The 13,451-nt window shown below is 38.9% G+C and overlaps 1 protein-coding gene across 1 annotated transcript; it reads right to left on the bottom strand.

Annotated features, from left to right (window-relative positions):
• Positions 1-8,030: 8,030 nt before the first annotated feature.
• On the bottom strand, positions 8,031-11,844 carry LOC100356687 (olfactory receptor 8D2-like). Its single transcript, XM_002708841.3, has 2 exons — positions 11,836-11,844; positions 8,031-8,957 (listed from the first exon to the last, which is right to left on the bottom strand). The coding sequence occupies exons 1-2, from the start codon at positions 11,842-11,844 to the stop codon at positions 8,031-8,033; spliced, it is 936 nt and encodes a 311-aa protein (XP_002708887.3).
• Positions 11,845-13,451: the final 1,607 nt, after the last annotated feature.

Genomic DNA, 13,451 nt, shown 5'->3' with positions numbered 1-13,451 from the left:
TTTTAAATGATAGCATAAAGCAAATCACAGAGAATTGTGAAAAGAAAGAGCAGGAGTTGAGTGTTAAGTTTGTCAGTGGAGTCTGGAAGTGTGGCATAGATACATGATAACACGTGTTTATCCTGAAGGTACTTTGCCAGAAGATAGCGCTTGACCTGGAAGGGGAGGCTGTTTAGTTCAGGGAAAAAAAATGAGAACATATGAAGGAAGCACTTAGACCTTGGGAACCTGATGTCCTGTGAAATCACATCTTACTTATGATGGACAAAATAGCTTGTGTTGAGGTGGGGATGTGCCATGCTTTCACTTTGGGGCAGTAAGAATCTTGTCAGCTATGTGTAAGAAAATATTTAGTTCTTCGATTTCCATTCCTACAACTGCAATGTTGAAAAATATGTTGAAAAGTCATTGGGACCACACACAGTCAACTTGGTTGTGTTGTTTGATTACTGTGTGCCATGAATTTACCCAGCCTACCCCATTGCCTCGCAGTGAGGCCATGTGTCTAAGGAGCTATCATTTCAGCACCAGGGGGAAGGATTGGTGTTTTATATTTTTATTTTTCCCATAAACTGTAATTGGTCTGTAAGTTGGTTTATTTTGAAGTAGATATTGGTTTGTATTGAGCTGTGTCATTTTCTTGATTGGCTTGCATAGATGTTAGCATTTTAGACTCAGAATATACTTTGTGTTGTTTGTATTATATCATAAAGGTACAATCATTCCCTAACTCCATCTTTTATGAATGCTTAAGTTTGGATTATATTTTTCTGATACCTGATCTGTTCCCTGTAAATAAACTGGCCACTTCCAGAAACAGGAGCAGGGGGAGTTTTTCCTGTCATTAGGGTATTTGAGTATACTGAAGTCCTGAACGTCTGATGTTATAATTTATAATTTTTTGAAATTTATAATTACAGTAGCCCACTTTATTTCTACAGAAGATCGTCTACTTGAGAACGACACTTTGCCCATAAGGAGAACTCAGTTAATGCATTTGAGTAATTAACCACTTAGCTGTGTTAACAAGAATTTGGTAATAAAAAGACACACCCTTCCTTGTGTTTCTCTTATGAAAATTGGAGCCTCTGCCAGGATTTATCAAAATACTTTAAATGAAAAAAAAGAAAAAAAATGGTATCCTCTCCCCCTCGCTGTTCATGATCTTGTATTAAAAAAAGCTGCCACGCTCTGGCTCTCCTATTTTTTTCCTCTCTTTCTCTTTCTTTAAGCACACAGCTCAGTAGTTATGCCAGATCAGGATGGTTCATTTCCAGTGGTTCACATGGCATATCTTAGAGGTTTCTAACAAATAGTCTATACTGCATATTCCATTATTTCTAAATTCATGCCCAGGTTTTTCTGCACTGAGTGCTAAAGAAGCTGTCAAAATAGATGCAACAGAGCAGACCCAAACTCTCACTTTCATCTCTCAGCAAACATTCTTTGCGCTCAGCCCCTGCTTTTCATTTGCTTCTGGATTATGTATGCTGCGCTTGTACTTGGGAGCCTGGGTGTGATATTGTCACCTGTGCTGCACTCACACCTTTATAAACATAAGTACTAATTCACTGCCAACCTGTCCTTCATCATCCCTCTGTCAACACCGTACCCTTACCCAGCCCCCAAACACTAAGACTTTTTATTAGAAGACTGTGATTCGGTTCCACTTCTTCATTTTCAATTTTTAAAATGCCATCATTGGTAAACCTTTTCTATATAATATTACCATATCTTAACATGTATGCTACTGCCAATGATAAAGATGTCTTTTGTAGACATCTTTGATTCTGTAAGTTGCACATGTCTCAGAGAGAGCCTATTACTGTACAGAGTCAACATTACAAGCCACGGTTTCATTTTCTCATATTGCAGTTCTTCTGTTCAAGTACTTATGCTAAGGCCGGCGCCACGGCTCACTAGGCTAATCCTCCGCCTTGCGGCGCCGGCACACTGGGTTCTAGTCCCGGTCGGGGCGCCGGATTCTGTCCCGGTTGCACCTCTTCCAGGCCAGCTCTCTGCTATGGCCAGGGAGTGCAGTGGAGGATGCCCCAAGTCCTTGGGCCCTGCACCCCATGGGAGACCAGGATAAGTACCTGGCTCCTGCCATCGGATCAGCGCAGTGCGCCGGCTGCAGCGTGCCGGCCGCGGCAGCCATTGGAGGCTGAACCAACGGCAAAGGAAGACCTTTCTCTCTGTCTCTCTCTCTCACTGTCCACTCTGCCTGTCAAAAAAATAAAACAAACAAACAAAAAAAATACTTATGCTAATAAATTATGGATTTAAGGATTCACTGAACTTGAAATTCTCATCACCAAACTCAATTCTTATTATTATCGACATATATTCACATATAAATCCAAGAATGGCAGATTCAAGTCTTCAGCACTTATACCTCTGAGATGAAAATGTTATCGAGGCTCCTGGGTCCGTAAGTGACAAAGATACCATAAATAATCAACTTATCCCCAAAGAGGGTAGAATATACCAGTGAAAATATCTTTCCAATCTCACAGAATTAATTTTATGTTCAATTTTATTTCATTATAACTGTCATAACACACAAATTTTTATGGCTTACCATGCAATGTAATATCCCCTCTGGAAAAGAGAGAGGACTCTGGAAAACCTTTTAGTGGATCAAGATTTGGTAATTTTTATTATAAAATATATAATTATATAATTTTATCATAAATATTTCAAAAAATACAGGAAAAACAATGAAGACTTAAATGATCATGGAACAAATTTAACAACATTTAAAGGGCATACTTGAAGGGCACAGTGATAGAAGGAGAGACAGACTCATACACATACACTCAGAGAGTGACAGAGAGAGACAAAGACAGAGACAGAGACAAGAGACAGAGACGATTCACTTCCTCAAATGCCTGCATAGCCAAGACTGGTTCAGAAAATACTGGGAGCACGGAACTCATCTTCATCTCCCTGGTGGGTGGCAGGGGCCCAAGCACTTGAAGTATCATCTGCTGCCTCTCAGGATGCAACAGCAGAAGACTGTATCGGAGGGACCAGCATTGTTGTACAGTGGGTTAAGCTGCTGCCTGAGATGCCAACATCCCATATGAGTGCTTGTAAAAATACTAACTGCCCCACTTTTGATCTAGTTCCATTACTAATGAGACTGGGAAAGCAATAGAGGGTGACCCATGTGCTTGGATCCCTGACAGCCACATGGAAGACCCAGATGGAGTTAGTTACAGGCTCCTAGCTTCAGCCAGGCCCAGCTTTGGCCATTGCAGCCATCTGGGAAGTGAACCAGGGATGGAAGATTTTCTTTCTATCTCTATCTCTATCTCTATCTCTATCTCTATCTCTATCTCTATCTCTATCTTTCTGTAACTCTGATTTTCAAATACATAAGTAAATCTCAAAAAAAAAAAAAAAAAAGAAAGAAACAGGATTAGAAGAGGGGCCGAGTCGTGAACTGTCACTCTCACATGGGATGAAGGTGTTGCAAGTGGTGGTTTAACCTGTTGTGCTCTTGCATAAATTTAACGGTTTCTAACATTTTGCCTTATTTGCTTAATACACACACACAAAATTACAGACTTGGATATATATACTATTTTTAGAGCAAGGATGGCTGTATTGACATCACATAATGTGTAACTCATTACAAATATAAAATGAGAGAAGAAAGGAATATTATTATGTAAAAGAAATAATTCCGTGAAGGTAGCATTAATATCCATATGCCAAATAACATGACATTACAAGTTTACTTTATATGTACATAAACTTTTCAAATATGAATGAATTATGTGGAACATAAATATTTATTGCTGTATTAAAATCAAATTTCTTTTTTTTCTTTGACATAATGTTGTCTTGGGATCAGCATTTCTCTCTCTATCTCTCTCTCTGTAACTTTGACTTTCAAATAAATCTTTTTAAAAATGATGTCTTAAGTTTATAAAAAGCTACATTTGGAACCTCAGTAAGTGTTCAAATCAGGAATTTTGTGTAGAGATTATAAAGTGAAAGAAATGATACAGACAGTTTCATTGGATTTAAATTACTCAGAGGAGACTCAATATCTCATTAATAAACCATTGTTAATTAAGTACCAGGGTTCTCCTTTCTCAAGGCAAAAGTAGTTTGTAAGCCTAACAAGCCAGGAGGCTGATGCAATGGAAAAGGCAGGGATTTGGAATCAAGCTGCCCTAGATTTGAGTTCAAGTCCTGGCTCTTGCAAACTATGTGAACTTGAGCAGTCCCTTTAAACTCTGAGGACAATGTTTTCATTAGTGATCTGAAGATAAAGGAGCCAAATTACAGGCATTTGTTATAAAGGTTATATATAAATAAATACAATGTAACCAGCTCGTAATATAGCACATGAAGCGCTCAATGAAAACATCTCCTAAATTAGATTATCACAGGATACAGAGTTGGTCATAACTTGTGCGAAGGAAATGCTTATCAGCAATGCTGATCTGAATAATGAGGAGCATCTTGGAGAAGAGTATTGACCGTAACCTGGTTAACTAAAATTATGAAGGCAGGGGTTGGCATTGTGGTTCAGCACATTAAGCTGTTCCACTTCCTATCCAGCTCCCTGCTAGTACACCTGGGAAAGCAGAAAATGATGCTGTTTGGGCATTTGGGTCTCTGCCACCAACATGGGAGACTGAGCTGGAGTTCTAGGCTTTTGGCTTTGTCTTGGCCCAGTGACAGTCCTGGCCATACAGGGAGTGACCCTGCAGATGGAAGATCGATCTCTCTCCCTCAATCTGAAATTCTGTCTTTCAAATAAATAAATAAATATTTCAAATAAAATAAAGTAAAACTCTTAAGACAAACAGGACATAATGCAAATTGTACTATTTGATATAGATATCTAAACTTTTGGTTATTTTAGTAAAGTGAATGATAAGAATGTCAGAACACAAACATTTATACTTCATGATATACTACCGTGGACATAAAATACTGTTGCTTAAAACTTTAAATAACTGGCCAGCACCATGGTTCACTTGGCTAATCCTCTGCCTGCAATGCCAGCACACCGGGTTCTAGTCCCAGGTAAAGCGCCGGGTACTAGTCCCGGTTGCTCCTCTTCCAGTCCATCTCTCTGCTGTGGCGTTGGAGGGCAGCAGAGGATGGCCCAAGTGCTTGGGTCCCTGCACCCACATGGGAGACCGGGAGGAAGTACCAGGCTCCTGGCTTCGGATCAGTGCAGCACTGGCCGTAGCGACCATTTGGGGAGGCGAACCAACCGAAGGAAGACCTTTCTCTCTGTATCTCTCACTGTCTATAACTCTCAAGTCTCTCTCTCTCTCTTTCACTGTCTAACTCTGCCTGGCAAAAAAAAAAAAAAAAAAAAAAAAACCAACTTTAAATAGCTATTATACATTGCACTCAACTAAGGCCTCGATAACATTCATATTCAAAAAAATCTTATTTAAAAATATTCCTTATTATCAGCTAAAGACAATAAGGAGGAAAATAATAAAAGCAATTAGCCTTCACTTACAGGGCCTAAGAAGAAAGAAGAAAGGAAAGAAAGAGAGTGAGTGCTGGGGGAAAGGAGGGGAGGCCTAAGACAGCAAAGAGGAAGGGAGCAAAAAGGATCAGTAGTGATGAGTACGAGAGACAGAATGGATCACAAAAGCCTCAGCGTTGGAACTGAGCAAATGGATTAACTTGGCCAAATCCCAGTCAGTATGTAAGTTCCTCAGAAACGTCACAGATAGACAATTTAGTCTCTACCCAAATCCTTCTTGCTGAATAGCTCACAAACTAGCTAAGATTCTGGTTGTTACTTGGATGGTTCTGATTTTCGGAAGAGTGCTCCTTATTGGAGGAAAGATGTGACATTGTGGAGCTTTCTCCCACCCACCCAACTTATTTGTGCCTTTAGCAAAGACTACTACAACTTCAATAATTAACCCCAGCTCTTCCATGTGTAAGCTACTCGTCCTCCAATATCTATGACCAGTCTCTATTCTCTTCTCTTGCTTTATTTTCATTTGAAAATATTTCTTAGATTGTATATGTATGTGTTTATTGTCTGTCTTTGAGACTAAAACCTAAATCGAATGAGGGCAAGGACTTTGTGATTTTTGCTCCTCTGTTAATCATCCAAAATGAGAAAGGTTTCCAGGCATGTACTGGAGATTTGAAAAATATTTGTTAAAAGAGGGATCAAATGAATGACCAAATCAATAGATGTAAGATTTCAAGTCCCTTCCTTTTCATCACCACCCTCCTCAGAATATACTTTAAAATGCCAATGACCTATTGGAAAGTGATATTCACAAAATAAATTATATTCAAGTAAAATAGTCCAATTGTTATAGTGGAAATGATGGCTAGAATAATTCTTATTTTAAATACTAAACTGTTTCTAATGCAGGCATGAAAATGCGACTGGTTTTAGTAGTTATATTGTTTATGTATTTTGACTTCATTGTCATCAAAAGCCCTTAATTCTCTGCAGTTCCTCATTGAATTTCCCTTCTCTTCATTTTTGTAGAAGTACAGACTTCTATATCCACTATTTACATTTTAATCTCATTAAATATGTTTATGATTCAAGCCTCTAGAAGTCTTTGTGAATCATAATTCTGTTATTCATTAAATCAATTCTTAAATCACAACTTCACAAATCTGCCTATCTGAATGAGACTTCTTTGATGTTCTCATGCACATCACTGACACAATCCAGGTATGCTAAATCATGCAGTTATCAACACACCTCCTGCACATGATTCCAGAAGAGTTTTATACATAGAAGTTGTGTGATCTGTTGCCTGAAATGATGTGCCAGCATGGTGGAAATAGATCGTTTCTGTTCCACCACAGGAAAATGGTGGATAGAGGCAAATCACAGGGTGTTCGAGAACCAGGATCTTTGTAGGAAGTAGAAAACTACTATATACTCCTGAGAGAAAAAAAAAATTGATATTTTAAAAATTATTATTCTAAGGGGCCAGCATAGTGGTGTAGTCAGTAAAATCGCCACCTGCAATACCAGTATCTAATCTGGGCACCAGGTCATGTCCTGGATACTCCACTTCTGATCCAATTTCCTGCTATAAGCTGGAGAAGAATGGCAGAAGATGGCCCTGCCACCCACATGGGAAACCCATATGACTGACTCCTAGCTTCAACCTGACCCCAGTCTGGCTGGTACAGCCATCTGGAGAGTGAACCAGCAGTTAGAAGATCTCTCTCTCTCTCTCTCTCTCTCTCTCTCTGTAGCTCTTTCAAAATAAATAAATTTAAAAATAATTATTCTAATACAAAATAAAAAAAATGAATTCATCTCCCCTGATTGAAGCTACATTTTGCCAGGCTTTTTAATGTATAATCACAGCTAATTAATGGTCTCCAAAGGCAGGGAATACAAGACTCCAGGGAGGTTATTAGTGATCTTAACTGAATGTGTGTAAGTTGTTGAAAAGATTAGCCTATGTTTTTGCCATCTTAACCCACCACTTAAACCTAATGGTCTCACTCTTCCTTTCTTTCTTTCTCTACACTCCTCTTTCCACTGTTCTACCCTCTTATGATCTACCCACAATTGTTCTTCACTATAATACATCCATAACAACCCATCTCAATATCCTCAATATCTCAGTATTTGGAATTTAGACAAAAACAACCCCTTCTGTCAAAAATTTAAAGACACTCCTCATCCTGCCCTCCAGGAATTTTGATTTTCCAATTAGCATCATCCTGTCTCAAAGACAGCCCTTAACTCACACGTTAGTCCTCAAGCATTCTCAAAATTTATTTGTTCAACATAAATTGTGCTATATGTTTGTCCCCCTTCTGTCAATATTTTTTTCTCTAATACATTTCCAAAGAAAATTATGTTGCTTGATAATCTCCAAAAAAGAGTCAAAAAGGGTCAACCATTATGAAGTATAAAATATATATTTGTAAACAGCCATGAACTCACTTCTCTGGAAGGAAACTGAAGTTGCAATGGGTTCATGGCATTCTTTCATCTGGTAGATTTTCCTTACTCCTTATTAGAACCCACATTTTCAAGATGCCTACCTTCCCCCAACAACTTTTCTCAGTGCATTCTTCACATCCTTGTTCCTCAGGCTGTAGATCAGGGGATTCAACATGGGGATCACAGTGGTGTAGAAGACAGAGGATACCTTCTCCTCTTCCATAGTGACACTGGAGGGGGGCTTGAAGTACATGAATGTGATAGACCCAAAAAAGATGCCCACAGCCATGAGGTGGGAGCTACATGTGCCAAAGGCTTTGGACCGTCCCTCAGTGGAGCGAATGCGGAGGATACTAGAGAGGATGAAAGCATAAGAGATGAGAATAGCCAGCGTAGGTGCTAAGGTGTTAACTCCTCCAATAATAAACAGCAGAATCTCATTTATGTGGGTGCTGGAGCAAGACAGGGTCAGTAAAGGAAGAATATCGCAAAAGTAATGACTGACAACATGAGACCCACAGAATGACAGCATTGACATGAAGGTAGTGTGGACTGTGGCCCCAAACAAACCCAGGAAGTATACCACAGCCATCATGATGGAGCAGACCCTATGGGACATGACAATATTGTAAAGCAGTGGGCTACAGATAGCAGCATAACGGTCATAAGCCATGGCTGTCAGCAGGTACCCTTCAGCAATTACAAAAATAAGGAAGAAGTAAAGTTGAGCCATGCACTCCAGAAAGGAGATGCTGTTCTTCTCTGACACGAAGCTCACCAGCATCTTAGGAGTAATGACAGATGAGTAACAGAGGTCAATGAAGGATAAGTGACTGAGAAAATAATACATTGGAGAATGAAGTTGAGAGCTGAGAGAAATTAAGAGGATCATGCTCAGGTTCCCCACTACTGTAGCCACATATACTCCCAGGAAAAGGAGGAAGAGGGGCAGCTGGAGTTCCGGGCAGTTTGTTAACCCTTCAAGGATAAAGTCAGTCACTGAAGAATGATTTGGAGCAGCCATCTCTTAAAAGAGATCTGTAGAAGGAAATGAAAGGGGGCATTAGTCTTAGTTCCTGATCACCCAAAGCAGAATGCAATGCCCCTCTTGGTTGACTCCATCCCTGATAGCTCCATCTATCCCATAATTTGATCCTTTTCAGGGACTTCTTAAAGCTGAAGAACAAAGACTCTGATTGTAAACCAGAGCCTGGATTCTCCCCGACCTTCTTGAATGCTGTTCTTAAGTCTGCATACTTTTATTTTGTTCCCAAGCTTAAGTCCCAAATTACCTCACTTTTATAGAAAGCACAATCCTGATCTAATTACTTTTTTGTAAATAACATTAAAATAAGACTGCTTACCATTTTATTCTGAGCATATCCCAATATAGCCTTCAGATTTGATAAACATGGCTTCCAGTCTAGTTCTAATGATTTAAGAGTAGCTCATTTCCATTTCCTCACTTGTCTACATGAACCAATATAACTAACAGTCTCTAAACCTGGAGCCTAAGAAATGTTTTAAAATCTCTAAATTATAGGAATTGCTCAAATCAGTGTGGACGTGACTAACAAAATAATAGAATTGAGGTGCTAATAGCTATTAGACTTCAGTTTGAACTTTTTTCTGTTGCAGAAACAGCAAAGTAAGGTGACCTTTTAGGTGTAATATCTGAACCTCCAACAAATCAGTGCCTCCCTCCTTGTCTTTCTCTGTTATGCATGACTTCATACCAAACTTTCAAACCTGTTAGATCAGAACTAGAGAATTGTACATTGACTTAGTTTCCCCTGATGTTTAATCAGGATTGAAACAATAGGTATTGCCTAAGTAATCAAGAATAATACATTTTTATTTGGTCATTTGAAGGACTAACCATTAATTAGAGCATTTAAATAGAACCAGCCCAAACCCCATGTAGAATTTATACAACCTGCTGAGGATTGCCATTCACTTACCTTAAGACATTTACCTTCAAAAACTCGAATCCTAGCATTACTTGGAAATGTTGATGTCTGACTTAGAAATATACCACAACTAATTCCCAAAGGTTTACAAAATCTCTCAAGAGTTGGTTCTGTGTGCCATACACAATTAACAAAAAAACAAATTAGAGCTCCACATAATCACTGAAAGATTTCATCACCCAAGAGATTTTATCTCTGTTAGTAAAATTAAAGCATAAATAAAAATAAAAATGTATATTTTGTTCTCCTAAAAAACTTTAGAATTTGCCAAGAGTTTCGAAAATCATCATTCTCCTAACAAACTTTCTTGTCTAAATCTCTAGACTAGTTACTTTCAGACAGTTTCAAAACGAACTGTAGTCAGGGAAGTCTCCTGAATTTTTCCAGTTTAATAAGCTGTAATAAAAGTCCATAAGGGGGCTGGAGCCGTGGCTCACTAGGCTAATCCTCCACCTTGCGGCACCAGCACAACGGGTTCTAGTCCCGGTTGGGGTGCCGGATTCTGTCCCGGTTGCCCCTCTTCCAGTCCAGCTCTCTGCTTTGGCCCAGGAGTGCAGTGGAGGATGGCCCAAGTGCTTGGGCCCCGGACCCGCATGGGAGACCAGAGAAGCACCTGGCTCCTGGCTTCAGATCAGTGCAGTGCGCCGGCTGCAGCCCGTAGGCCACAGTGGCCATTGGAGGGTGAACCAACGGTAAAGGAAGACCTTTCTCCCTGTCTCTCTCACTGCCCACTCTGCCTGTAAAAAAAAAAAAAAAGTCAATAAGGGAACGCACATCCTTACATATAATTGTTTCTGGAGCATATCTAATTGAAATATTCTTTCCCATTAAGAAATAACTTTATAATTTAATTAGTCGGACTACCTATTAAAACTCCTGCTTTCTACTTTGTGATACCATGTCAGATAATTTTGTTTATTTATGGAGCATAATAATGAGAATAAATTGTAACCTTCTCACCATATGACATTACCTTATTAACAGTCCTTTCTTATACTGTCCTTCTATTTCTGGTCCATAGAAATGTTCACATAAGTTAGAGATACTTCATTTTTAGTTTCTTACAAAGCACTTGTAAAACTTTCTCAAGATTTTTTGGTGAGATAGGAACTTCAAACTAGCAATTTAATTTCTTTACTGATTATATATTTATTCAGATCAGTTTTTAAATGAGGTTTTTATACTATACAAATAGTCGTATATTGTTACAAATAGTTGTCTAGTGCATCTAAGCTTTCAAATATTATTTTTGAAATGAAGGTGACAGACGAGGGTGAGGTAAAGGGAGACAGAGAGTGAGAGTGAGAGAGCGAGAGTCTCTCATTTGCTAGTTCATTCTCTGAGATGGCCTCAAGGTTTAGAGTTGGGCCACACTGAATCCAGGATCCTGGAACTCCATCTGGGTCTCCCACATAGGTGGCAGAGACACAGATACTTGGGCCATCCTCTTCCTTCTCAGGTGCATTAACAAGGAGCTGATCAGAAGTAGAGCAGCCAGCCGGCACCGGGGCTCACTAGGCTAATCCGCCGCCTACTGCACCAGTACTCCAGGTTCTAGTCCTGGTTGGGGTGCCGGTTCTGTCCCGGTTGCTCCTCTTCTAGTCCAGCTCTCTGCTGTGGCCCGGGAAGGCAGTGGAGGATGACTCAAGTGCTTGGGCCCTGCACCCGTGTGGGAGACCAGGAGGAAGCACCTGGTTCCTGGCTTCGGATTGGCGCAGTGCACCGGCTATAGCAGCCATTTTGGGGATGAACCAAGGGAAGGAAGAGCTTTCTATCCGTCTCTCTCTCTCATTGTCTAACTCTGCCTGTCAATATATATATATATATATATATATGTGGAACAGCCAGTACTTGAACTGGCACTCCTCTATGGGATGCCAGCATTTGCAAGCAGCAGTTTAACTAGCTGGCCCCTCAGATTTCTTATGGGACATCATTCATGGTATTGTAAGAATGTTTTCTCCTTTGCCTCATCTTTTAAATTATGTCCCCTTTCTCCATTCTTGATACTTATTTGAATCTTCTCCATTACTTCTTGATTAATTTTAACATAATTATTTTCTACTTTATTGGTCATTTGAGTAGTCAACTTTTGATGTTTTATTCCTGTTTTTGTATTTTTCACATTTTTTCTCTTCTAATATTATTAAACTATTATAGTATTTTATAGTATTACAGTATGAATATTATATTAGTATTAAAATATTGTTGTTCTTTCAATTTACCTTAATGCTTACATTCTAACCCTGACACACCAGTTTCAAAATGGCTGTTACCTCTCTAACTACTACTCAATGTCTTTCAAGTTTTACTATATGTGTTTCGATTGTCATTCAGTTCTGAACATTTTCTAATTCTCATTTTGAACTGCTTCTTGCACTATGAAATATTTGAAAGTGTTTCACAGAATTCAAAATGCAAGGAAGGTAAATGTTTTTATTATTTCTTATTTTAATGTATGATACTGGAGAATATTGTCTTCATGTCACTTGTTTGTATTTGTTGAGACTGAATAAGAATTAGTTCATAAGCAAATTCTGTATGTACTTAAAAGTGACAAAATATATTTCATTGTTGAATGCAAGATCCTATATGTAACATCTGCAGGGCTCATTTATTAACTTGCTTGTTCAAAGGGGATATTTCCTTTTCAGACCCCTTTATCTGTAAATTCATGAGAGGTTTATAAAGTCTCATACTGAATCTTAATGAAGAGTGAGGTGGGAGGGGGCGTAAGAGATGGGATGGTTTGAGGGTGGGAAGGTGGTTATGGGAGGAAAAATCACTATAATCCAAAAGTTGTACTTTCTAAATTTATATTTATTAAATAAAAGTTTTCTATTAAAAAAAAGAAAAAAATCTCATACTATGCTTTTAGAATTGGTAAATTCTTAAAATTCTGACAGATTGTGCATATTTTGAGAATGTTGGTAAGTGTATATCAAATTTTTTTCATCTTGTTATTTATATTAGCATGTAATGATTTACTTCCAATATTAATATTTAAAGTCTATTTCATTTGTTTTAATTTAATTATGGAGTTAATTTAGTAGGGTTTGTATTTTATAAGAAATTTGTTGATACATTAGATTCTCAGGGTCATAGGAAATATATGATAATTACCACAATACAATATTCATCATGTTATTGTGATATTCATAAAAAGAGAACAGATTCAATGTAGTTCATAGATAGAATTCTTTTTTTAAAGATTTTGTTTATTTATTTATTTATTTGAGAGGTAGAGTTACAGACCGTGAGAGGGAGAGACAGAGAGAAAGGTCTTTTGTCCACTGGTTTGTTCTCCAACTGGCTGCGACAGCCAGAGCTGAGCAGATCTGAAGCCAGGAGCCAGGTGCTTCTTCCTGGTCTCCCATGCAGGTGCAGGGGCCCAAGCACTTGGGCCATCCTCCACTGCACTCCTGGGCCACAGCAGAGAGCTGGCCTGGAAGAGGAGCAGCTGAGACTAGAACCGGTGCCCATATGGGATGCCAACACTGCAGATGCAGGATTAAGCTAGTACGCCATGGGGCCGGCCCCTCAGTCCT

This window comes from Oryctolagus cuniculus, chromosome 1, assembly GCF_051225735.1.
Source record: "Oryctolagus cuniculus isolate XC-2025 breed Fujian yellow rabbit chromosome 1, ASM5122573v1, whole genome shotgun sequence".
In the NCBI taxonomy this organism is placed as follows: domain Eukaryota; kingdom Metazoa; phylum Chordata; class Mammalia; order Lagomorpha; family Leporidae; genus Oryctolagus; species Oryctolagus cuniculus.
This window is presented reverse-complemented; position numbering and strand designations above follow the sequence as displayed.